General features: G+C 40.5%; 4 protein-coding genes across 4 annotated transcripts; 2 read left to right on the top strand and 2 right to left on the bottom strand.

Annotated features, from left to right (window-relative positions):
- Positions 1-154: 154 nt before the first annotated feature.
- LOC118210236 (trace amine-associated receptor 13c-like) lies at positions 155-1,590 on the top strand. Its single transcript, XM_035386256.1, has one exon. The coding sequence runs from the start codon at positions 274-276 to the stop codon at positions 1,285-1,287; it is 1,014 nt and encodes a 337-aa protein (XP_035242147.1). The 5' UTR covers positions 155-273; the 3' UTR covers positions 1,288-1,590.
- Positions 1,591-3,322: 1,732 nt separating this feature from the next.
- LOC118210287 (trace amine-associated receptor 13c-like) lies at positions 3,323-4,706 on the top strand. The gene has a single exon (XM_035386337.1). The coding sequence runs from the start codon at positions 3,440-3,442 to the stop codon at positions 4,430-4,432; it is 993 nt and encodes a 330-aa protein (XP_035242228.1). The 5' UTR covers positions 3,323-3,439; the 3' UTR covers positions 4,433-4,706.
- Positions 4,707-9,684: 4,978 nt separating this feature from the next.
- On the bottom strand, positions 9,685-11,647 carry LOC118210067 (trace amine-associated receptor 13c-like). Its single transcript, XM_035385916.1, has one exon. The coding sequence runs from the start codon at positions 10,901-10,903 to the stop codon at positions 9,914-9,916; it is 990 nt and encodes a 329-aa protein (XP_035241807.1). The 5' UTR covers positions 10,904-11,647; the 3' UTR covers positions 9,685-9,913.
- A 6,484-nt stretch (positions 11,648-18,131) lies between these two features.
- Positions 18,132-25,988, bottom strand: LOC118209120 (transmembrane 4 L6 family member 1). The gene is made up of 6 exons (XM_035384274.1): positions 25,704-25,988; positions 24,359-24,536; positions 23,857-23,922; positions 21,336-21,481; positions 19,370-19,556; positions 18,132-18,405 (listed from the first exon to the last, which is right to left on the bottom strand). The coding sequence occupies exons 2-6, from the start codon at positions 24,527-24,529 to the stop codon at positions 18,391-18,393; spliced, it is 585 nt and encodes a 194-aa protein (XP_035240165.1). The 5' UTR covers positions 24,530-24,536; positions 25,704-25,988; the 3' UTR covers positions 18,132-18,390.
- Between the last annotated feature and the right edge of the window lie 1,042 nt (positions 25,989-27,030).

The following is a 27,030-nucleotide window of genomic DNA, read 5'->3' as shown; positions in this document are numbered from 1 at the left end:
ACCATTCCCATTTGTGCTCTATGTTTTCTAATAATACCCTGTATATAAAAGGGATAATTTAATCTGATGGGGATTCATTAACAGCTCCTAGAAGAAAAAAGCAAATCACATAAATATGACTACAGGTACTAAATCATTCAAGGACTCTGCAAGAACAGCAGGCTGCATTTTGCAAGACATGTCATGCAATTGTGTTTGATTTTTCATGCTTATATTAAGTATAATGGTGGGACATTTGATTGTTCTGTGAGACTGTAACTATTTTATTCATTTATGAATCTCACAGAAGAGCATCAAGAGGAGTCCTGTGTCCACTCCAACTTTTCCTGTTTAAGAACTTCAACAACAGCAACTGATGTGCTGCTGTATTTTTCTGTGGCAGTAGTTGTGACACTGACAGTGTGTGGAAACCTGCTAGTGATCATCTCCATCTGTCACTTCAAGCAGCTTCAGACACCAACTAATTTCCTCCTTCTCTCACTGGCCTTGGCGGACTTTCTTGTCGGGGTAATTGTGATGCCTCTCTACTTTAATATGTTGATAGATTCACAGAGGTGCTTCGGTACATTATACTGCATAATATTTCATGTAGCAGCATTTTTCCTTACATTTGTGTCAATTTATAATGTAGCTTTAATTGCAGTGGACCGATGGTTTTCCATTTACAACCCTTTTCATTACTCCATGAAACTCACTGTGATTGTAACTTTCAGGCTAATAGCCACACTGTGGTTGGTGTCATTAATCTACAATCTGGTGCTTCTTTATTTTAATGGAAAACTTATTGATGTGAAAGAAAACATTAAATGTGGTGAGTGTATTATTACAGTTACTGAAACATGGGCCATTGTTGATACTCTAATTGTGTTTGTTTTGCCATGCTTAACAATAATGATCATGTACCTGAAAATTTTTTCTGTTGCTAAAATTCATGCGAAAAAAATTTTGTGTGTCCAAAAGTGCACAAAAGTAAATAATGGTTCTAAAACATCAGAAAGAAAAGCTGCGAAAGCAATAGGGGTTTTAGTGTCAGTGTTCCTTCTGTGCTTAGTACCTTCCTATATATGTGCTTTCCTTGAAGCATATATTAGTAACAGAGCAATGCGTATTGCGGTTTCAAATATGTTGTCTTTAATATATCTTAATTCTGCCGTAAATCCTATCATTTATGCTCTATTCTATCCATGGTTTCAGAGGGCTGTTAAACTCATTTTATCATATAGGGTATTCAGTGAAGGATCTTCAGTTTTTAATGTTCTTGCGACAAAAGAAATTCCTGTTCATTAGAATGCGATGTCATAATATTCTTTCAGTTTTTGAGTACTAGTTTTTCATTTGTGGTTCACACACTGCATATCTGTTGTTGTACGGATGCTTTGTTTCTTTTTCGACTGGACCTTTTAAAACCACACAGATTTTCAAAAATGTCTTCTGATTCCCCTCTGTTTTTATGGTTCAAATCCCAAGCTTTCTATTATTTGTTTTAATATCTATGTTTTCCTGTCTTGTCATTTTTAATATTGTGTTTTTGTTCTTGTTTGTATGAGGATCACTCTGGATCAGATTCTGCTTGCAAAATTAGGTGTTGAAAGATTTTCTTTTTTCATGAACAAATAAACCAATATAATTATATTATCCAGTTGGGAAATGTGCTTCATTATACTGAATATTCTTCCATTTCATATGTTTTATGAAATGCTTAAACGTCTTCTCGTCAGCCATTTATCATGTGAATTATCATTAATTTTTTTCCTAATTGCTAATTTTTGAAGATTCTTTAAAGTTGCTTTGGCAGTAGTTAGACAGTTATTTTATGATATTTGAACATAGTTAGCAAAGTAGGTCAGAACATGAAGTTATTTTTCAAAAGATTAGCCCAAAACATGGTACATGGTATAAAGGACCTCAAAACAAACCATTATTACGCGTAATGTATTGTAGGGATGTGAGATTCCCAATGGCTGAAAAACCCACTTGTATACTGGTATATACTAGAGCCCGACTGATATATCGGTTTGGCCGATATATCGGCCATTATTTGACTTTTTTGACGACATCGGGATCGGCAGTTATGCAGCCGATGTGTCCCGATTTTTAAATAAGTATAATAAACAAAAAAAAACATATATTATTTATCTGTACTTGTCTGTTCGAACGTTGTAATTGCTATTTACTAGAATTATCCAGTAGAGGCTAGCAAGCCTTTATGAAGTGGCAGTGAGCACATAAGCAGCGTATGATCTACATTTCCACAGAACATCGCTGTATTCTCAAATAAATAAAACACATTTGCAAAGTACAAAAAGGGCCAAGTTACTTGAAAGTAGGTATCAGTACAGATGCAGCAGAAGAAGGAAAAAACACAAAATCCCCTGAATTTGGGGCTTTATTGTGTGGATGTGTGAAGCTGTTTGTGAACCCTGAAAAGTTCCAAACTCTCTGTGCTGTATAGGTATGGGGCATGCCACCCCACAAAGCTGTAACTTAGGGGGATGGCATACCTGCCATCCCAGTAGTAGTAGGCTAAATATTTTCTGAATAAATGAGAAAAATCAAAAAACTATTACATAGTTTGTTCAGGACCATGAACCCGACATGTACAAATAATTTGATAACTCGACTTGCCAGTCAAAAACTGGGCGTCTGGCAACCCTAGCTGTATAGCTAGAGGTAACTTTACTTACAGTAACAGGTCCCACAGAAACAAGCCAACTCCCTGTCGCTTTTCATCTGCTTGGCGAACTTCAGCTGATACCATAGAGGAAAAGCAATTACAAGATTAACTCTAGTTCTTGAACAAGCCCTGTCGGCTTGTCTTTTTGCTTTGCAGCAGTCAGCTAGTTAGCAACAAACACTCCGAAATCTGATTGCAGACCACAGGCTCAGTATCTACACCCAGAAATGTCCCAAACATATTTCAGAATAACAAATCCAGCTAAAGGTGCACAAATTTGGCAAAAGCGTGTAAAGACAGAGATTGCCAGTGCATCACAGATATGCCATAGCATAGTTCATTTATAATATTTTCAGGGTAAAAATCCTGTACAGTATTCCTTTAAACTTTCATTAACTTCAGGCTGTTACTATCGTACTTTTGGAGTCAGCAAGGGTATATTGAAAGTCCTTTCCTCTTTTGATGTCCACTCTTATTGATTGCATAATTGAACTTTCCCATTTGTGCTTTCTGTCCCCTAACACAACTTGCTGTACAACAAATATAATTTAATCTGACGGGGATTCATTAACTGCCCAAGAGAGAAAAAACGAATCGTACAAATATGACTAGCTAACACTAAATGATTCAAAGTAATCTGCAGGAGCAGCAAGTTATGTTATGGTACACCTTTCACGCCAGCTCACTTGAGGATGATTTTTTGAATACTTGCATTATGTATAATGGTGAGACATTGTTCAGTGGAACTAATACTTTTTTTCATTCATGAATCTCACAGAAGTACATCAAGAGGAGTCTTGTGTCCATTCAAACTTTTCCTGTTTGGGAACTTCACTAACAGCAGCTGATGTGCTGCTGTATGCGTCAGTAGCAGTAGTTGTGACACTGACAGTGTGTGGAAACCTGCTTGTGATCATCTCCATCTGTCACTTTAAGCAGCTTCAGACACCAACTAATTTACTACTGCTCTCTCTGGCCATGGCGGACTTTCTTGTTGGGGTAACTGTGATGCCCCTCTACTTTACTATGGTAATATATCCACAGAGGTGCTTTGATACATTGTATTGCACAATATTCTATCTAACAGCATTGTGCCTTACTTTTGTCTCAATTTATAATGTAGCTTTAATTGCAGTGGACCGATTTTTTACTATCTGCAATCCTTTTCAGTACTCCATGAAAATGACTTTGAAGGTAACTTTGAGGATTATATGCATTGTGTGGTTGTCTTCATTAATCTACAGTATGATGGTTCTTTATTTCAGTGGAACAATTCTTGACTTGAAGGAAAATATTACATGTGTTGAGTGTGCTCTTCAGTTAAATGAAATATTGGCCATTATTGACTGTCTAATTATATTTATTCTGCCATGTTTAACCATTATAATCATGTACCTGAAAATTTTTTCTATTGTTAAAACCCAGGCAAATAAAATTCGGTGTGTCCAAAAGTGCACAAATAATGCTACTGTGACATCAGAAAGAAAAGCAGGGAAAGCACTAGGAGTTCTAGTAGCAGTGTTCCTTCTGTGCTTAGTACCCACCTATATATGTGCTTTCCTTGCAGCATATATTGGTAACACGTCTGTGCGTATTGCAGCTTCAAATCTGTCAACTCTAGTTTTTCTGAATTCTGCAATAAATCCTATCATTTATGCTCTGTTCTATCCATGGTTTCAGAGGTGTGTTAAGCTCATTTTAACATATAGGATATTCCGTGAAGGATCTTCAGATCTAAATGTGCTTGCAACTAAATAATTTCCTGTACAATAGAATGTGATGTAATAAAATTGTTCCAGTCGTTTTTTTTTTTTGGATATCCACATTTTTCTATTGTGGTTTACACACCACATTAGTGGACATCATGTGGAATATGAAATGTGTTATTGAACAAATGTTTTGTTTTTTCTACCACTAAAGTACTAAACCAGTGATCTTCATTCCTGCCCCTGGCTGGTCGCAGGGTCTGATTTTTGTTTTTTGCCTTAATTCAACCAGTTCAGACCCAAGAAACCATGTAAGGTGAGTTAATTGTGTAATCAACTGCTTTAATGGCCAAATAATAACAAAATCCAGCAGGCTCTGGCCTGACAGGACCAGGAATGATGATCACTGTTTCCAAAAAGGTCCGTTTTTATGCTTGAAAGCCCAATCTTCCTATTACTTGTTTTAATGTCTGTGTTTTTCTGTCTTGTCATTTTTGTATTTTCTTCTTATTTAAAAAAAAAAAAAAATAATATATATATATATATATATATATATATATATATATATTCATGTATGCTGCTCTGGATCAAATCCTGCTTGAAAAATATGGTGTCAAACTCTTTTCATGGATAAATAAATATTAATATTATTATGTTCCGGCTGCCACATGATGTCCATTCAGTATTCTTCCATTTCAGATGTTCAGATGTCTTGTGAAATGCTTAATCAACATCTCCTACTGTGGCAACAAATTTGGCAGTAGTTAGACAGTCCATCCATCCATTAACTGTACCTGCTTATTCTTGGTCAGGGTCAGCCCAGAACACGACACATGTATAAAGCACCGCAAATGAAACAGGTCTCCAATTTTTATGATTACGTGTAAGGGGGGTTGAGTTCCCCTATGTCTGAAATGGCACTTGTATCTCTGCTATTATACTCACTCTCTCTTATTCCATGTGTAGTACAATCAAAATGCATAATAACATACAAGTGTAAGGTACTAAAGGGACATGAGTTTCCTTATGTGTGAAATAGATCTTTGCCGGTGTCCTTAATTTAAAAAAAAAGAAATTGTATTGTTGTCTTCCTCATTTTATGTGTAGTACGATCAAAATTCTTAACATATTCATAAATCATTTAGACTGTACTTTTATCATCCCGAACCTTCCCATCAGTGTCTACAGTGAGATCAACATAAAAAAGTTTCCAAAATTAAAAACATTCACTTAAGTATGTTATATAAAGGGGCTATAAATTAACACCAGACCAATAAATAAGAATTCTCTATTTTCATCTTTCCTTAAAGCTATAAAAATTTGTCACACTTCCCTGGTGCCCTGCTCCTGCTATTTGAAGTGTGCTTTTACACACGCACTGTCTCTCTCCCCTTGCTCATCAATTACACACAGAATGCACAGCTTTGGTGGTTTGTGTGAGCAGGGACCACACACAATTTGTTACATTTCACACAGTTTTCATGCAGTCTATTCAGTTTCCTATGCAGGTATTTTTATATGCAAAATTTGTTAGCACGTGCCAAGATTGCTGAACTCAGACATTAAGTGCTACTGCAACCAAAGCATAAGTTAAAAATAGAAATGCTTTGTTTTAGTTTCATTAGTAGATCATACACGACAACTATGCCGAATACGGAGTTCCACAGCGCCACCATTGTCGCTCTGGTCGTTCATTTAACAAGCACCTCCTCCCTGCAGTCTCATCTGCAACTACACCCCCCACCCATGACATAATGGACAATGTTGTCTATCTGGGCATAAATGAAAATATTCTTTCACCACTCGAAAAATCGTATTTCATCATAGCAACAAGATAAACCGGACAATAGCCCGAAGATATTCCAATCCATCAGTGAAAACGCTGCTCACTGAATAACAAAATAAAAAAGACAAAGTTTTCAAAAATGATACAATGTCATTCTACAGTCAATATCTGGGACTAAATATTGAATAAATATACAACCTTACCATTGATTCTGTCAGGACCACTGTCATCAAAGTAGACTTTATTGACAATAAAGGCAATACAGTTATGTTTGGCGGTATGGCTCTGTTCTGGAGCTCTCCCGCCAACTACGCAGCCCGCGTGGATAAGGCCGGGAGGCCAGCAGCCAAACCCCCCTAGAGGGGTACACACAGAACAGATCCAGCAGCAAAGCAAATTCTTAACACATAGGGATGGAGCAATGCAATTTCTTAACACATAGGAATGGAGAAATGCAAATTCTTGACGCGTGGGGATGGAGCTGGGGTGGTTGAGGGGATTTAAGAAGCAACGTGCAGCGCTTGCATGCAGGAGGAGCAGCCGAATGAGTAGAGGGAGGCTGTTTAAGTAGACCGCCCTGTTAGTGAATGTACTGTGATAGGCGAACATCACGCAGCTGAGCCATCAGCTGATTCAGCTGGAGCGCTTGACTCTCGTGGCCTGCCAGAACTACGCGATGCTCCATTTTTACGTGTAGAGATGTCCCTTTTGAGACTCAGTGGTTGTATATTGTCTTGGACAATCCGTTTCTGAAATATATGCACATTCATGACGCTGTGGGTGAAAAACAGGCCCCGGCCTGGGCCAGAAGCACCGGGGTCGATCTCCTCACACTGTTGAATACTTATTCAAAATTACGCACAATCCACAGAGTCTGATGCAACTGGATTTATTGTAGGTGAATCAAAGATTACATACAAGAACCCTGGCTGATCTGCACAGACCAATACAAACAATAATCGTTCATAACACAAAGACAAGCCATCCAATCATTCCCCAAACACTCTGAAATCCCCGGGGCTTTCCATTTCCTTTTATTCACTTTTGACAGCTCCTCCTGTTGTGGAGCCTAAATTTGGTACTTCCCACCTGTTTGCTTTGGTTTCTTAGGTTCTGTCCTTGACACCATTATCTCCCAACTTTCAGACACCATTATTTCCAAGCCCCCTTCCTTTCTTTAATTAAAAAATAAGAATTCCCTTCTCTTATCTAAGTCTTCCTCCCCTTCTTGGCGCAAGACCAAAACACCTCATTTAACTCCTGCTGGATTTTATCATTCACAACACGTTTGTATGAAAGGCCTAGTTTGCATGCCAGAGACTGTGCTTACATTATATATGGACTTTTACAGCGTGTGTTTTACATTTAGTGCAAACCTCTACAGTTTATTAATGCTTTGACCAAGATCTGGCCATTGTTAGTTATACATATACTTCTTCTGTTAATAATATAACCCATCATGGTGGTGATGGCTTGTGATCTTAAATGCACTCCCTTCCCACAACGCCTGGGTAGCTTCCAAAATAGCTGTGTGTAATACCACATGTGTTGTTTACGGCGTTGTCACCCTTTTTAGTACAGTCTGGCTTGATTGACATTTCATTTATTCAGTAGGTGAGAGTATAAACTTTCATTTAAGCCATTTTACAAGTTTCTGTGGTGTCCACATCTGGAGTTATAAAGCTTTAAATATGGTACCCCATAAATGGGCAAGGATTGGCCAGATTTGGCATGTGCGCTTAAATGGGGGTTAAATAGGGGTTAAATAAAAACTGAGAATGTGCACTTTAACCAAATGTGAATTGCTTGATTACAAATATAAAAGTGTTGAGCACAGAGTGAAAAAAATATGCCTTTGTCCCAAACATTATGGCACTCGCATTGTATGTGTGTGTGTGCATGTGTGCAATATGGCACAAGAGGCTGTGCTGTATTGTGAATATAGTCGCATCTAAAAGATGTTGTTGGGTACGATGTGAAGCCAAGACTATATTCACAATATGGCACAGCCTCAAATGCCTTATTGCTTTTATAAAATGGTGGTAATGTCATCAAAGTTATAGCTGAATAAAAAAAAAAAAAGAAAACAAGATTACTGGGTGGTTGCCAGGCAACATAATGGAAATATTAACACAAGTTAGCTAGTGTTCACTCTTTATCACGGTGTGTTTCAGTGGTACAGTGATTAGAGTATCTAACTAACTTACTAAAGCTGTTAAATGTGTGGACAGCTTTCTGCATAATGTTAAAGGCATACTATGCAGTATTTCTTAGTCTGTGTTTGCAATCAACAAAGTCTTCTCCTCTGTTATCAACCCCACCCATTCATGCCAAGTTACCCGACCTAATGTAGATAGGTGGATAGAGGTAATATTAGTACTGTGGAATTAGCAACCAGGAGTGACAGTAAGAAGGCAGATTCAATTATAACTTAATTAAATTATTTTGGGTGTAATAGTGGTTTTATTGTCGGTACTTTCCATTTGAAAATTTCAGACCCTCGCGAAAACTCCTTACTGTCCCCAGCTTCACACTGCCAGTAATATTACATACAGGTCCAACAGAAAACAAGCCAACTCTGCGTTGCTTTTAATCCTCTTCAGCTGACGCCACTGAGGAGCAATTCCAAAGTTAACTCTAGTTCTGGAACTTTCTTATAACACAGGGCTGCCCAACCCTGTTCCTGGAGATCTATAGGTGTAGATTTTCATTCACCCTGTAGGTTTCTATTTCAACCATAATTTGACACACCTGATTGCACTAATTAGCAGCTCAACAAGTTCTATAACTGCTGAATGAGGTGTGTTTTGTTAGGGCTGGAGTGAAAACCTACAGAGTGGTAAATGTCCAGGAACAGGTTTGGGCAGCTCTGGCATAAGGTATATTAATCTGGATGTTGTCATTCACATAAGTGGCACAAACAACACTCCATAAGTTTCAGAAGTAACGTTTTGATATCATCCATGGACAGCTGCATTAACTGTGTGTTTCTATGTGTTTTTTATCATTAAAAGTAGGCCTAATGTTAAAACCGTCCATATTACTGTCATGGTTTTTTGGACATTGGACTCATGGCCCTATAGTACCTTTCACGTAATTACAAAAATTGGAGACCTGTTTGATTTGTGGCGGTTTGTACATGTGCCATGTTTTAGGCTGATATTTCCAATGGTAACTTCTCTTTAGTTTACTTTTCTTACTAAAGAGAAGTAGAAATTTCATACAATGTCTGCCTAACTACTGCCAAATTTGTTTGCCTACCAACTTTAAAGAATCTTCAAAACTTGTACATTGCTGTGAACAAATGAATGAAAGTTCATATGTTAATGACTGACTAGGAGATGCTGTTTAAACATTTACCAAAACATCTGAAGTGGTAGAATATTACATTTATTGGACATTATATGGCCACTGGAAAATATAAAAATTTATTTATTTATTTATTTATTTATTTATTTATTTAGGTCAGCACCTCATGTTTCAAGCAAGATCTGATCCAGAGCAACATACATGAATACACATACACTAAAGAATAAAAATAAAGAACTAAAAGGAAAAGATAATAGAAATATTAGACTTTCAGGGCTATTTGAAAATCTGTGATTTTTTCTTAGTTGAGTGGAAGAATTAATCAACATGTGTTCAATAACAGACATGTGGTGTGTAAACCATAAAACAAAAATGAGAATATTCAAATAAAAAGTAACAATTTTATTACATCACATTCTAATGCACAGGAAATTACGTTTATTTCGTTGCAAGCACATTCAGATCTGAAGATCCTGCACGGAATATCCTATATGTTAAAATGAGTTTAACACATCTCTGAAACCATTGATAGAACAGAGCATAAATGATAGGATTTAATGCAGAATTCAGAAAAAATACAGTTGACAGATTTGAAGCTGCAATATGTATTGCTTTGTTACTAATATATGCTGCAAGGAAAGCACATATGTAGAAGGGTACTAAGCAGAGAAGGAACACTGCTACTAGAACCCCTAGTGCTTTTGCTGCTTTTCTTTCTGATGTTACAGTAGCATTATTTACTTTTGTGCACTTTTGGGCACACCGGATTTTATTTGCATGATTTTTAGCGATAAAAAAAATTTTCAGGTACATGATTATAATTGTTAAGCATGGCACAATAAATATGATTAGACAGTCAACAATGGCCAATATTTCATTAAAGTGAACAGCACACTCAACACATGTAATATTTTCCTTCAGGTCTGGAACATTTCCATTGAAATAAAGAAGGACCATATTGTAGATTAATGAAGACAACCACACTATGGATATTATCCTCAAAGTTACATTCAAAGTCATTTTCATGGAGTACTGAAAAGGATTGCAGATAGCAACATATCGGTCTATTGCAATTAAAGTTACATTATAAATTGAGACAAAAGTAAGGTAAAAGGCTACTACATGAAATATTGTGCAGTATACTGTAGTAAAGCACCTTTGTGGAGCTATCAACATAGTAAAGTAGAGGGGCATCACAATTACTCCAACAAGAAAGTCCGCCATGGCCAGGGACAGTAGGAAGAAATTAGTTGGTGTCTGAAGCTGTTTGAAGTGACAGATGGAGATGATCACAAGCAGGTTTCCACACACTGTCAGTGTCTCAACCACTGCTACAGACACATACAGCAGCACATCAACTGCTGTTGTTGAAGTCCTTAAACAGGGAAAGACACAGGTCTCCTCTTGATGTACTCCTGAGAGATTCATGAATGAAAAAAATGATTACAGTTTCACTGAAAATCTAATGTCCCATCATTATACATAATGCAAGCATTCAAAAAATGATCCTCAAGTGAGCTTGCATGAAAGATGTAGATAATGCAACTTGCACACCTTGCAGAGTACTCTGAATAATTTAGTGTTAACTCATCATATTTATATGATTTTTTAGCCTCTAGGAGCTGTTAATGAATCCCCATCAGACTAAAACCCCTGAGGTCTGCCTCATCGCCGGCGACAAAAAAGGGGGGCTATGTTATTCAATGTTTAATAACAGAAACGCAGAAACTTATTTTAAATTGCGCTGTGAAGCTAAGCTCTGTGGCCTGCAGTTCTCGCTGCTGCGTCTCGCGTATTGCGATCTCTGCCACGCCCCCGGGTCACTTGGATGGTGGATGGATGATGGCTATATTTGCTTGCAAGGAGACCGATTCCATGTCACTATGGGATAATCCACAACGAGGTGGTCTGCTATCAAAATCCACGACGAGGTGGTCTGCTATCGAAAAATAACGACTGAAGCAGAGGTGAAGTACCCCCTAACTCAAAACAGGGCTCAACATTAATTTCTTTTCCCTACCTTGCCCGGTCGAGCAAGTGGACTCAAAGCCCATTACCATGAAATGAATTTCTCCTGTCCTGAATTACGGTGGCTCTGAAGTGCAAAACAGAAAAACAAAAAGAAAATGCAAAAACAAAAACTTTCGGCCCTGAGGTGCAGATGCAACATACAAAAACAAAGACGTGCAGCCCTGAAGTGCAAAACGCAAATACAAAAAGAAAATGCAAAAACAAAACTTTCAGCCCTGGAGTGCAAATGCAACATACAAAAACAAAAAGGAACGACCCTGTGGTGCAAAACACAAACATACAAAAACTAGCAGCCCTGAGGTGCAGATGCAACATGCAAAAACAAAAACTAGTAGCCCCAAAGTGCACTGTTGCACTTTGGGGCTACTAGTTTTTGTTTTTGTATGTTGAATCTGCACCTCAGGGCTGCTTGTTGTTGTATGTTTCTGTTTTGCACTTCGGGGCTACTAGTTTTTGTTTTTGTATGTTACATCTGCACCTCAGGGCTGCTAGTTTTTGTATGTTTGTGTTTTGCACCTCAGGGCTGCTCCTTTTTGTTTTTGCATTTTCTTTTTGTATTTGTGTTTTGCACTTCAGGGGTGCATGTTTTTGTTTTTGTATGTTGCATCTGCACCTCAGGATCACTCCTTTTTGTGTTTGTATGTTGCATCTGCACCTCAGGACCGAATGTTTTTGTTTTTGCGTTTTCTTTTTGTTTTTGTGTTTTGCACTTGAGAGCCACCGTACCCTCCCTACCTACAGGACATGATTCAACCCTACACTCCAGCTTGATCACTCCGCTCTGCTGCAGCGGGGTGATTTGGACTCCCTGCCTTCTGCATGAATGGTTCTCATTAGTCCCGACCATGGAGCTTCTCCACCCTTGCTCCCCAGTGCTGGAGCAAACTCCCCATACCTCTACCCACTCAGTCCTGCCCATTTTCTACCATGGTCTGAAGATGCATCTCTTCAGACTGTACCTGTAATAACTATCACTACTCTACAGAGGACTCCCAATCTAGGATCACTCTTACAACTTGTATCCTTCTATCTTGTTCCTCTACCACTTTCATGTTAGACTTGTATCTCCATCCAGCACTTATATTGCACTTGTATTGTTATTATAATGTTGTAGCTTGTCATCATGCAGAGGTGGGTAACCCGGCTTCAAAGAGTAAAAAGACTGACCATGTATTTGCTCCACCACCATGCACTAAACCAGCTGACTCTAATTAGCATAACTCTTCAGCATGATAGGAGACCTAATTATTGTAATCAGCTGGCTTAGTGCATGTTGGTGGAGCAAATACATGGTCAGTCTTTTTACTCTTTGAAGCCGGGTTACCCACCTCTGTCATCATGCCTCATATTTTGACTTACCATAACTTCCTGACCTTACCTAGAACTTAGAGCGAAAAACTGAAATCATGTTAATCTGCTTAAAATCAAAAGAAAGTAGCCAAACTAGTTATGTAGTTAGCTGAACATAAAACAAAGTTTGTTTTCCCTTAAATAGAGAATCAGAACAATTATGGCTACAACGACAGAATCCACATTCTTGTTACTCTCCGTTCGCAAACGGGGCTATGTTGTCATCAGAGATGTATCTGACTTGTCGCCGGACTGTCAATATTCCAATGGGAGCATCAGAATACTCACAAATGAGCGGAACAACACATCAAATATATCCATGACCACAGCAAGTAAGCGTAACAGTTACTATGGTTTACTCCCGCAATTATCTGACTCCAAATGAAATTAGAATTTAAAATTTGGTTTTAACCATACGTGGATCTTGGAGTGGTTACACTCGACTCTATCTTGTGCCATCATTCCTCAATATATCTAGTGTCACTGCTTCACTCCCCCCTCTTGAATCCTTCTCCAACCTTCCCACTGACTCTGCATCCTCCGCTCTGTCTTCCTCGCTCTCCTCAGCACTTGACTCTCTCTGTCCTCTAGTCTCCAGGCCGGCACGCTCGTCCCCTTCCAGTCCGTGGATGTCTGACCCCCTCCGAACCAACCGGGCCAGCCTATGTGCAGCGGAGAGGAAGTGGAGGAAATCCATGGCTCAATCGGACCTGTCTGCCTACCAGTCTCTGCTAGCTACATTCTCTACCGCTGTAACCTCTGCTAAAATTAATTATTATCAAACAAAAATTCATAAATCTGCCTCTAACCCTCATCAACTCTTCTCCATTTTCTCTTCTCTCCTCAGCACTCCTCCTCCCCCACCTCAGTCCTCCCTCACTGCAGATGACTTTGCGATTTTCTTCGATGAGAAGATTGCAGACATCCGCAGCTCCTTCACGTCCACCGCCACCCTTCCCCACTCCCCCCTCTCTGTTCCCTCCCCTTGTTTCTCCACGTGCTCTCCCCTCACTGACTCTGATGTCTCCCAGCTCCTACTCTCCCACCGCCCTACCACTTAATCCAGGTCACCTGGAAGGGGTCTGCCTCTGCCTCTCATCCACTTGTTACGGGAGTGCCGCAGGGATCTGTACTGGGTCCTCTGCTGTTCTCCTTATACACCAGATCTCTTGGTTCAGTCATTAATTCACATGGTTTTTCCTATCATTGTTATGCAGATGACACACAACTCTTCTTTTCTTTCCCCCCCTCGGCCACACAGATCAATGATAAGATCTCTTCCTGCCTGGCTGACATCTCCACCTGGATGGCCAGCCACCATCTGAAGCTCAACCTCAACAAAACCGAGCTGCTCTTCTTCCCATGCAAGACCTCCTTACTACGTGAGCTCTCAATCACGGTTGATGGCACCACAGTGACTGCCTCTCACTCTGCCAAGAGCTTGGGGGTGGTCCTGGATGACCAACTGGACCTCAAGGAGCACATCAAGGCAACATCGCGGTCCTGCAGATTCCTCCTATACAACATCAGGAGGATTCGACCATACCTGACGACGCACTCCACCCAGCTGCTCGTCCAGGCTACGGTGACCTCTCGCCTTGATTACTGCAACTCTCTCCTTGCAAACCTACCAGCTTGTGCCATACAGCCACTACAGATGATTCAGAATGCCGCTGCCCGACTCATCTACAACCTCCCCAAATTCTCCCACGTCACTCCTCTGCTGCGATCACTTCACTGGCTACCGGTCGCTGCCAGGATCCGATTCAAAGCCCTGACCCTTGCCTACACTGCCGCCAACAGGACAGCCCCCATCTACTTGCAGGACATGACTCAATTCTATGTGCCTGCTCGACCACTCCGCTCTGCGGCAGCAGGGCGTCTTGCAAACCCTCCCACCCGCCCAAAGGGATCACAGAGCTTCTCCACCCTAGCTCCCCAGTGGTGGAATGAACTCCCCGTCCCTCTCCGAACCTCCCCCTCACTATCCATCTTCCGCCGTGGCCTGAAGACTCATCTCTTCAGACTATACCTAGAATAACAACCACCACGCTGTATATACTAAAAAAAATAAATAAAAAAAAAACCCTTTTTCCTATCACTTGTTACATGTTGCCCCATCCCTGCTCTTCTTGGTAAATTGTATTCGTCCTAATACTGTAGCTTATTCTTCTGCCTAGTTTGGCTTTGCAGATGTTAGACCAGGATAGTGTTCATTGTTCTCGGCTAGAAATAGCTGTACAAAATAAGTAATTGTACCTTACTGAACCCGTGTTCAGCAGTTGTCTACGATCATGAAAATGCACTTTTGTACGTCGCTTTGGATAAAAGCGTCTGCCAAATGAATGTAATGTAATGTAATGTAACCACCTGTGCTCTTGACCCTATCCCTTCCTCTCTCCTCCAGACTATCACACCTGACATCCTCCCGTTTGTCCCCTCCCTTGTGAACTCCTCCTTGTCTTCTGGATGTTTCCCCTCTTCCTTCAAGCTGGCCCACATCACCCCACTGCTGAAAAAGGCCACTCTGGATCCCTCCATCATCCAGAACTACCGTCCTGTTTCCCTTCTTCCTTTCTTATCCAAAACAATTGAACGAGCTGCTTCTACCCAACTCTCCTCTTTTCTCTTGCTGAACAACCTCCTAGACCCCCACCAGTCCGGCTTCAGACCTGGCCACTCGACAGAGACCGCACTCCTCTCGGTCTGTGAGTCGCTTCACGCCGCACAAGCAGCCTCGTCTGTCCTGATCCTCCTAGACCTTTCTGCTGCCTTCGACACAGTCGATCACCTCATCCTCCTGTCCTCCCTGGCAGCTATGGGGATCTGTGGCACAGCACTAGACTGGATCGAGTCCTACCTCTCTGGTCGCTCCTTCCAAGTCGCCTGGGCTGGTGCAGTATCGGCACCTCGCCCCCTTGCCACAGGAGTTCCTCAGGGCTCAGTCCTTGGTCCCCTCCTATCCTGTACACCCAATCTCTTAGTCCTGTAATCTCTGCCCATGATTTGTCCTATCATTGTTATGCCGATGACACCCAACTCTTTCTTTCCTTCCCCCCCTCTGACACACAGGTCTCCGCTCGCATCTCTGCTTGCCTGAGGGACATCCAGAGCTGGATGGATAAACACCATCTTAAGGTGAACCCAGGTAAGACAGAGATGATCTCCATCCCTGCTCCATCCTCTAACCTCCTTGACTTTTCCATTTCCCTAGGGGACACCGTGGTGTCATCATCACTCACCGCAAAAAACCTCGGAGTGGTGATGAACAACAGACTGTCCCTCTCCCAGAACATCATGGCGGTGAGTCGAACGTGCAGGTTCTTCCTGTACAACATCCGGAGAATCCGCCCCTTCCTCACCACCTACGCAACCCAGCTCCTGGTTCAAGCGATGGTCCTGTCCCGCCTGGACTACTATAACTCGCTGCTGGCTGGTCTGCCAGCATCCGCCATCAGACCCCTGCAGCTCATCCAGAATGCTGCAGCGCGTCTGGTCTACAACCTCCCCAGACATTCCCATGTCACCCCCCTGCTCACTGACCTCCACTGGCTGCCTGTTATGGCTCGCATCAAATTTAAGACTTTGGTGCTTGCATACCAGGCAGCTAAGGGGTCAGCACCAGGATACATCCAGAGGATCATCAGACCCTACACACCAGCCAGACCTCTCTGTTCTGCCACCTCTGGACGCTTGGCACCTCCCCCTCTCCGTGTCTGTACTTCCCGCTCGTGTCTGCTGTCTGTCCTGGCCCCTCGCTGGTGGAATGACCTCCCCGTGGCGGTCAGAACAGCAGAGAATCTGACTACCTTCAAACGCAGACTAAAGACTCATCTCTTCAGTCTGCACCTCTCCCCACCCCTCCCTAGCCTAAAGTTTAGCTCAATGTACCTAGTTAGGCTAATGAGATCAGTTAGTTAGTTTTTATTTGGCAGGATTGTTTGTTTGTTTGCCGAACAGGTTACCCTGCAGGGTTGGAGTCCTGATCTATGTGGTCACTTCTGGCACTGCGATCTTTACTTCACTCTAGTGCAGTGGTGTCAAACTCGTGCCATGGAGGGCCGTGTGTATGCAGGTTTTCATTCCAACCAATTAATGCTGCCTTAATTGAGTCCAATTACTCATTCAGCCATATGCGTTTAACTGCATTGAAGCACAGAATATAAGAAAATTTTTATTTAGACAATGCGGGTCACCATAGACGTCGGGTCACCATTGTGCACAAACCTGCATCCCTAATTCAGCAAATAATTTAACTAATTATATAATCAAGATCTGAGGCTGCAATGAAAACCTGCATACACACGGCCCTCCATGGCACGAGTTTGACACCACTGCTCTAGTGTGTTTCTTTTGCACCTCTGCACCTTGAACTGATGCACTTGTTGTACGTCGCTCTGGATAAGAGCGTCTGCTAAATGCCTGTAATGTAATATATGCTCCCGGGATTAGCACTATTGCTAAATCTCAGTTCGGTGAAGCCTACAGAGGGTAGAAGGCTGACCACCATAATCTTTAAAGATTTTCCCAGGTGTCCAGTCTTTCAGTCTGCCTTACACTTTTGATTCAGAGAAGAAATAGTGTAGGCAAAATACATTACATTACATTACAGGCATTTAGCAGACGCTCTTATCCAGAGCGACTTACAGAACTTTTACAAAGCATTTTTTACATTGTATCCATTTATACAGCTGGATATATGCTGAAGCAATGCAGGTTAAGTACCTTGCTCAAGGGTACAACGGCAGTGTCCTTACCCGGGAATCGAACCTGCGACCTTTCGGTTACAAGTCTAGTTCCTTACCCACTGTGCTACACTCCGTCCTTTTCTGCCGTTAATTTACTTCTTCAAGGTTAATTTGCTATGATGAGGTGTTCTGTGATGTGGTGGCACTGTGGTGATTGCTGTAATAACTTTCCACAATATAGCCTAACGGTAACATTACCAGATAAACTCTTGTAAACAACAAGTGTAGAACAACACCTTTAATGAGTTGTTCCTAAGGAAAAGACCTGGCTTATTTGGAAGTGTTGTGCACATATACTGTAGTCAATTGCTTAGAATTACAGTTCTAGGGTGGCACCCAGGGTCCGGAAAAAAAGTGAATTACCAAGTTAAGGTAAAAGCATAAGTGGCTGTCGAAAAACTTTTCTCCCAAAAAATAGTTTTACAAACTGGAAAATGTTAAATATGAGAGAATAAATATGACATTTATATAGCTAATTAACTATGATTGCTTTATTTGTTTTAAAAAAACAAACAAAGGGAAAGGAATTTGTGTACAGAACCAAATTATTTTATTATTTGTCCTTGATGCCTGTATGCAAGTTTGATAAATACAAAAAATCATGACAATCTCACAGTTACAATAAAATGCCAAACCACCTGTCTCCATTTTACATTGTAAGTTTATATTCTGTTTTTTGATAGCCACTGCAATACTTTCTGTAAGCAGTATAGAACATGAGTGAAAACCTTTGTAAGAGGTAAGAGAAGGGGGAATAGGGCACTGTGGATTATCTTCCTCCTTTTTTCAGGCCACCCCTGTCTGCAATGCAAAGACAAACAAGAGGAATCATACTATGCAGAATGAACATTGTTGTTGTGTTTGATTACTCCAGCCAGGAGCTCCTAATCCTGCATCTCCAGAGTAGTCCCTCATTTTATAGTGCATTTTCACTTCACTTTCCACAATTAAACTTAGATCACTGTTTAAAATACATACTGAAGTATACTTTTCGAGAATTCCAATTCATCCCAAAGGTGTTTGATGGGGATGAGGTCAGGGCTCTGTGCAGGCCACTCAAGTTCTTCCCTACCAAACTCAGCAAACCATTTCTTTATGGATTTTGCTTTGTGCATGGGGGCATTGTCATACTGAAACAGAAAGGGGCTTCCCCCAAACTGTTGCCACAAAGTCTCTAGAATGTCATTGCAAGGCTGTAGCATTAAGATTTCCCTTCACTGGAACTAAGGGGCCTTGCCCAAACCATGAAAACTGCACCAGACCATTATTCCTCCACCACCAAACTATTCGGGCCAGTACTTTTGAAAATGTAGTGTACAGTACCATGTCAATATTACACATTCAAACAACACCCAAACTAAAAGTATTAAAAGTGTCAGTTTTGTTTTTCTTGCCCTTTGCTTTAACTAAAGTACTGAAATCATCTGTTGACCTAAATGACAACCAGGAACTATTATTTCCAAGCTCAGCAGAAAATGAGAAAATAACCTCTAGCCCTGTCAAGACAGAAATCTTAAGCACTTTCAACTGACCACAAAAGCCGCTTTCAGGCAGATACCTCAATCAATATAATTTGAGTATTCAGCTGTCAGATTTTCTATTTGGAGTGTAATGTAGCAGATATACTATGAGCTGTTTTGTTGTGTCTGCCATTACCTTTGGCTTTTGTTGCATTGTACACATTTACACATCCCTCAGTGACCAGGCATGCTTTCAGAAACGTGCCTCTGTGTGCACCTCATCAAGCACCATTGTTGCATCTCACCTGTCTTTTCCTCATACAAGTGCCACATAGGCACCCGAACAGACTGTTGATGACCTGGAAGAGGCAGAGCAGAGCTTCTGCGGTCCCTAGGGCCAGGAGAATAGAGAAGAGGGTGATGTTCCACAGGACCACATTCTCAGGCCATAGGCACTCTGACCACATGGTCTGATTGAACAAGTAGCTCTCTCTGTTGGAAGACAAGAAACAAGAAGTGAACAGACTGCATCATTGCAACAACAATGGCACAACTTTTCAATTTCCCCTTCCCTTTCCCCTTTTCTTTTAGCTGATTTTACATTTCCATGAGCAAAATGAACATGCATAAGCATATTACTTCAGTGTTTTGCTAAAACCTTGGACTGCATCTATGCCAAATGTGAAATGTAACATTATTGTCGGCATTGAATTATTTTTTTTAATTAATAGAAAGAGTGCTCTCATGCCATTAGTAAACCAAGCTGTGAGATCTATGACAATGGTTTGAGTTAGTTGATGGGATTAAAGCAAAACATGAATTACATCTATTGATAGCAGGATTCAAAAGTGGCATCAACAATAACCTCTTTTTACACATTGTTCTTTGTTTAATTTCTATCACCTTGCCAGCCTTGCCCAAGGATTTAAACAGCCAACTTTAAAATGGATAGTAGTGTATTTCAGGGGATAGCACCAAAGTCTGGGGTTTGAATCTGCGTATGTATGTATTTTTCCTTTTGTCTGAGTGGATTTCCACATAGTTTGCTCTTACACTCCAAAGACAGGCTATCTAGGTTCATTGGTGTCCTTGAATTGCATGTGTTTGTCTGTGTCTGTCTCTTTATGTAGACATGTGCATGAATTAGTTTTTATTTTTAGGACTCTTCGCATGTTCATTATTGTGAGACAAGCTTTGAGAGGATTTAAAGTAGCACATGTCTAAAATGAGTATTGCTCAAATACTATTGCTCAGATTAAGTTGTGATTAACAGCCCATCGTTTGAAGAAGGTCCTGCATTATGCATCCCTGAATAACAGTTATGAAGTACAAATGTAAATGGACTTGTGTAAATTCTACAATTTGTCTGAGAACAAATTTGTGTATCCATAATGGCATATCATAATTATAGGGTTTTCATTTCTGGGCGGAACATGGCATGTTGCAAGCCGTCGCACCGGTGAAGTGGTATTTTCGTCATGGATTTAGACAGGCCTGAGCCGTTTGATCATTTGGTCATTTGGTCATTTTGTGACTAGCTGTGCTCCGAAGTGGGAGGAAAGCTGCTGCTGAGGGTCTGTCAGTCAAGACTGAGCAGTGCACTGCAATTTATAAGTAGCTCATAGCAATTTTGGTGTCAGTCTAGACTGCAATATGCACCCTTGTCGCCGCCTGCTCATACCATGTTTACGGAGCGAGTTGCAGGCGAGTATACTGTGGATTATTAATTTTGTGGCCGTCCCATCCAATGCACACATGATCATAGCCTATTCAAAAGCCAATCAATGGTTTTCGTGGATCATATTCTGTCCAATTTGACTTTGATATAAATCCCAGAAGAAAAGGGCTCTGAGAAACAACAGAAGAAAAGGTACAGATAAAAGTTTTACCAGAACTAAACTGCTCAGTATTTCCACAATCTGAGCCAGTACTGTATATGTAAGATATGTGGATTAACTGCATTAGTTATCGTTTTCCAAGCATCATCTGGTAGTGCTCAATGTTCAAGAGACCAATTAAACAACAAGCCTTGTCACTGTTTTGTCTGGAGGGTGTGTTGTTAGGGACCCTAAAAATAAAGTTCACATAAGTGTCATGCTATCCCCAGAGGCAAAATAATAACCAAGAACAAAGTTGCCTGTGACGTGCATGCGGCAAATTCCCTCCCCAAAAGCTTACACTTTTTGCCCTTTTAAAAGAAAATGCTTAGTTCAGTTTAAACTAGTTATGTACTAAAAACGAAACAAGGAAGGGGATGTTTCATCCTCTTACGTCTGGGTCTGGTTAAGAAAGGGGTACTCAAAATTTCCGTTGCTTGTTTCGCAGAGGGGGCCATCCCGCAGGCCCAATGCTGAGATGACCATAGAGAATAATGCTCCGCCAGCACCCAGGACTGACATCACCATGGTAACCATCATCTGGAAAAGACAGAACCAACCACCACTACGTTTTTTGCATTTTCCCAGTTTTAATCATTTGGAACGTGCGATTCTGTAATTGTAGGCCCACCTAAAATGGTCTTCAATTTGGAGGACTGAGCACCAGTATGTGTCTCTCCAAGAACACAAGTCAACTAGCCACTTCTATCTAATTCTGTAATGTGGGAGTTAAGCTGCAGCTTCTGAGCTGGAGGACAACAGAACTCACTTATGGAGACTGAAGGTGGCAGATTGGCTAGAGAAGCAATGGCTCCTGTCCACAGCTGACACTGGCACAGTCTAGATCTTCAGTCTGTTTGTGTTGTAGAGTTCATTAGTGCACTACACATGAGTAATGTAGCCACGTGTGCTGTGGCACATTTACAACTTATTTGAACACCAATGGTCAAAGGCATAAAACTTTTTTCCTCATTTAATTTAAGATAAAGGCTTCAATTACCTATTTCATTTACATAAGTGTCATCATTACCTTTGAATCTGGCAACAAACATTAACCCCTTTGCGCAAGACCCCTAGTGGGCAGGATTGGACTTTTAACAATTGAAAGGATAATACAGTTAGGATTCTCCTGAACACAGAGCTGTGCCTGAAAAAAAAAGTTAAATGGTGGAGCTCATTGAAGGACAGATCACGGATCATAAACTTTCTATCATTAACAGATTTACAGCTAATTACAGGATGTAGAAATGCATTACATGTTTACACAGCCATTAAATGAATTGCATTTGTGATATCTGAGAAATAGGCAGGCCAACATAGTTGGCCCTTGGACTCTGGGTATGCAGACTTATCGGGTACTTGCCTCACAGTTGTCTACATACTACATGTAAAAATGAATGAACCCAGACAGGAAAATACAATTTCTTAATCAACAGCCTCTCATTTGTTTCTTATGTAAAACATAATTGCAAAGCACCTGCAAGTACAAAACTCAATTTCAGGAAACATACAGGTTGTGAGGTTACTGAGGCCAGCATTAGAGTCCTACCATGCTAAGTCCTACCATGTTAAACATTAGTTATAATCAGGCTTGTTTCCTCCTGTGATAAGCCTGTGACCTAGAAGCCATACGTGGTAGATTGATTGACAATGTGCTGATTACCTCGACAGTGAGCCTGGGCGCTTAAAAGGTGGTCTACGGAGGCAGACGTGGTGCTGACTGGAGACGGAGGAAGTGCTGCGAGAACCTGTAGCACAACTGTGTGTTTGTCACAAAACCGAAAGCCGCGTGGCGGCCGCAAGATAAATCCCGTCTCTCTCTCGTCTGTTAAACCGAGCGGTGGCACTCAGCTTGCCACACCATACTAACCATGTTTTTACTGAACTTAATATATCATTGACACTGGAACTGCAGTATAAGGGTGTTTTTGCACAGTTATTTTAAAATGAATCAAGAAGTGCACTAGCTACAAATGAGCTCAGTCTTTTTTTGTGTTCACATTGTAAGTGGACTTGGAAGAGGACACTGCTCTCTTTCTGGTCCAATCTGCTCCTTTAGAATCCAGGTCTCACTGCAGTAGCATTGGAATATCGGCAAGGGACAACATAAGTGATACTCAAGTACGCATTAATGGGAAAACAAAAATGCATGTCAAAGTTATGTCCTAAGAGAATGCACACCTAAAAATATGTAGGCATTTGCACTGTTATGACATAGAATTGCTGTGCATTTTAATCTTTTTGCTGTTAATGGATACTTGTGTACCACTTATGTAAACCCCTGATTATAGGTTATTTTCATCAAGACGGCCTCTGCCAATGTGTTTATCATTTGGTTGTGCTACATTTTGAGGAAGCTGATGCAAGAAGAGCACATGTTTTTTCTGACCACACAATCCCCTGAACACGACCAGCAGCCATTCTGCTATTTCTTTTTCAACCGGGTTCGCTCAGTAGTCAATGCAGCTGCGTAACATGTACCGCAAAATACAAAGTGGACTGGGGCCGCTTTGTATTCACAATGCAGCAGACATTCTGCTATTTCTGTACCGCAAAATAACATGTACCGCAAAATACAAAGTGGCCTGGGCCGCTTTGTATTCACAATGCAGCAGACATTCTGCTATTTCTTTTTCAACCGGGTTCACTCAGTAGTCAATGCAGATGCGTAACATGTACCGCAAAATACAAAGTGGACTGGGGCTGCTTTGTATTCACAATGCACAAATTAAGTGAACCTCGCGTAGACCACCTCCTGAGGTGAGTTTGATTAGTTTCAGAGGGTTCAATTGGCATGTTCACATTTTTTCAAAAATGCTGAGTCATTGGTCTGAGTCCACTTGAGAGGCTGAAATGAACGAGGTGTGATAACCTAAAGTGCAGAATGTTGAAACATGCAAGGTTCCATTACTCACCCCACACCGGTTGGCACAGCAGCCCTCACCCCCAGCTGACTTCATTACCAAAGCTGGCAGGAACACCTGCCAGCAACAAATTTCAGTCCATTAATCATACATCAAAATTCATATCGAATGATACTTTCCCCCTAATCTGGACACAAATCTCAGATATTAATGCACTTATAATACTTTTACAGAACTTCTTATGCCTTTACAGAGATTATTTAGAGATTTGGGAATGAGTTTTGATAAATTTGTGAATATCAGGGACATGGGCACGAATGTAACTTGATTGATGTGCATGGGGAATGGAAAGAGGGCCTGGAGAGGGAGAGGCAGACCTGACCTGACTCTAAAATTCATCAAAACAACATACTACTTACAATATTTACGCTGTCCATTTTTTTTTTATTACTTGTGTCAGAAATTTGTAAAATAATGGATATGTTGTACTTATTTTTTCTCCTCTTCTCTAAAACCAAAGCCAGGTTAAAAAAAAAAATTAAAAAAAACTCACCAGAATACCTCCTCCTATAATCCCGTGAAAAAACCACACATAGCCAGTAATTTGTTCCGTGTCCAAAACCTCCCCATTTGGGAAAAACAGCAGGATGTTCGCGATAATGGCACACAGCCCCAAAGGGAGCAAGAGAGCTCCTGTGCACTTTGCACATGTCCCGGTACACATTATGAATCTGGAAAGTGACAAAATGCAAATTTAAATACTTTGGCCTGTATTCAATTGACATTTTCTTTGACTTACAAACAACTTCAGGTGTAATTTTTTGTTGCATTCAGCAGTCAATGAAATTAGGCAAACTGTAAAACAAATGTTAATAAATAAATACTTGAGTGTATTTGTAAATCAAAATTAAGGACAAACATTCATTCAATCTTTCTTTCCAGATTAATATCCAAATTATATGAATGTACGGATTAATTAATATCTCTGAAACACTAAATGTATCACATGCAAGTTTATTTTTACTTGTTTCCCTTTAATCAGAAAGATCTCATCCATGTATTTGAAATCTATCTCAAGGGATCATAAAATTGCTGTTAGTATCTTCAAAACAATTTGACAATCATCAGCATATTCTGTCTTGGACATAGCTTCATAACATTTTCATTTTGTGGCATATGTTAATTCTTGGCATAATAAATGAGTCTCCACTTAGGTCCAGACAAATTTACAGTATTCACAGTACATACATGTTATACTAGTTTTTGCTTATTTACTTTTTTATTTTTTTTCAATGCAGACTATAACTAACTGAATCCTTTTGGATCCTGGGTGACACAATCGGTAATTACATGTTGCCCTTCGGAGCTAGCGGCTACAGTTGGTCCATCCATGCACCACAGCATGGTGTCTTTTCCTAATGATACACAGAGGAGCCCTGGTGCACTAGTTTTAACGCTCTGTGATAATTTTTGTGGGTGCTATAATCTTAATGTCAACTCTTTGTTCAAGTCCTGAAAAAACATTTTGATTTGTTCTTTCCATAAAGCCTGGGAACCCGGGATTTGTTCATTGAACACTTGACACTTTGTTTAATATTCAGCTTTTTAAGATTTACAACTTTATTTTTAATAATCACAAATGATCAACAGTGATTTGCGCTGTTTACACAAAATGTATACATCTTTTTCCATGGGGGCTGTTCTGTTGGAATGTGTGGGTTAAGTGTACAACATAACTGTCTTACCAGAGATTTAAACCACACTTCACTGTTATTTTAGGAAATATCTGATGGTCACTTTGTGTACATTAAATCATTAAAAAAAACAACAAAAAAAACAACATTATACAGTATAAGCACACCGATTCCACAGCTTCTTCTCTATATAATGTGTATTACCTGTGGAAGAGAATCCAATTTGTTTTAATCCTCTGAAGAATCCCAATCCCAGTGAAAAGAAATCTATCTCCTTGTGCAGAAGTCCTGATTTAGGATAAATTTGGGCAATTCCTAAAATGCACATAAAGCCAGAGGTGTTCCAAGACCAGCGTGTGAAGATCTCTCTAATGAATAAAGCTCACTATTTCCTAGACATGTGAGTACACTGGGTGAGAAATATGAGCAAACACACTGGTGACTAGGGGACAGTAGCTCCATTGTCCCCATGGTCAGTGACCCCTCCTCTGTTGTGATCGATACCTCACCTCTCACTCACATGTGCAGCAACTTACGAGCAAAGCATTAACTTGAATAAAATACAGGATTGAATAAATATACAGGATCCAGCATACAGACTGCACCAGATCAAAAGGACACTTTTACTCAGTCCAGATTGCATCTGCTTTGAGCAGAGGGAGTGTGGTACATAATTAAAGCACCACAGTCCAATTCAATTTGTTCATGCTTGGGTGGATTTTTGGAAATAAAACAATTGCAAAATTAAGATTTACGTATTTATTATTCATACGGTACAATGTCCTGCACCTGCCCGGTTTGTGACGTTCGAGATTTCCCTGGTGGAGGGCAGTGGTACAAAAGATAGCTCTTGACTGCTGGAAAAAGGGAGAGGAGGTCATGGGTCACTGTACAAGTATAAGAAAATGCTGCTGGGGTGGGTGCTTAGACTCCATAGAAATTGCTGAATTACAGTCAGGTAGCTGAACACTAGCTATTTTGGTTACTGTTTACGTTACAGAACAATTTGCGTTTTGAGTGAGTACATATATGGCACATTATGAACACGTGAACGCGAATTGTTTACAGCCGCCGTAGTTTTCCTCAGACTGTGGACCTGAGGTCACAGATCCTCCCTTCATCGCTCTCTACCCCTCGTGACTGAGTCGATAAAAGTACTTCCCCTCAGGGCACGAACACGATACTTTGTAAAATGTCTAGAGTCTCTGAGTGTTCTGAGTAAAGTATCTTTCATTCAATACTCATATCAAAAACATATCCAGAGTGGCTTTCTATCACCTTCGTAGGATTGCTAAATTTAGAAATAGGATGTCACTGCACGATGCGGAAAAGCTCGTTTTTATAACTTCGAGGCTGGATTATATTGTAATGCATTACTACCTGGGTGTTCTAAAACATCATTAAATAGTCTCCAGATGGTCCAAAACGCAGCATCTAGGGTCCTTACTACGAAGAAAAAATACGACCATATCACCCCAGTGCTGACCTCTCTACACTGGCTACCTGTGAAAAAGCGAATTGATTTGAAACT

This window comes from Anguilla anguilla, chromosome 12, assembly GCF_013347855.1.
Source record: "Anguilla anguilla isolate fAngAng1 chromosome 12, fAngAng1.pri, whole genome shotgun sequence".
Classification (NCBI taxonomy): Eukaryota; Metazoa; Chordata; class Actinopteri; order Anguilliformes; family Anguillidae; genus Anguilla; species Anguilla anguilla.
Note: the sequence above shows the minus strand (reverse complement) of the source record. Positions and strands in the feature narration are given on the sequence as shown.

Excerpts from the sequence above, each read along its gene's own strand:
- LOC118210236 (XM_035386256.1), top strand. The coding sequence starts at position 274 with ATGAATCTCACAGAAGAGCATCAAGAGGAGTCCTGTGTCCACTCCAAC.
- LOC118209120 (XM_035384274.1), bottom strand. The coding sequence starts at position 24,529 with ATGTGTACCGGGACATGTGCAAAGTGCACAGGAGCTCTCTTGCTCCCT. Across the intron at positions 23,923-24,358 it reads TTATAGGAGGAGGTATTCTG|GTGTTCCTGCCAGCTTTGGT; the intron begins GTGAGTTTTTTT and ends TGTTGCTGGCAG. Across the intron at positions 19,557-21,335 it reads TTTCTTAACCAGACCCAGAC|AGAGAGCTACTTGTTCAATC; the intron begins GTAAGAGGATGA and ends GTCTTCCAACAG.
- LOC118210287 (XM_035386337.1), top strand. The coding sequence starts at position 3,440 with ATGAATCTCACAGAAGTACATCAAGAGGAGTCTTGTGTCCATTCAAAC.
- LOC118210067 (XM_035385916.1), bottom strand. The coding sequence starts at position 10,903 with ATGAATCTCTCAGGAGTACATCAAGAGGAGACCTGTGTCTTTCCCTGT.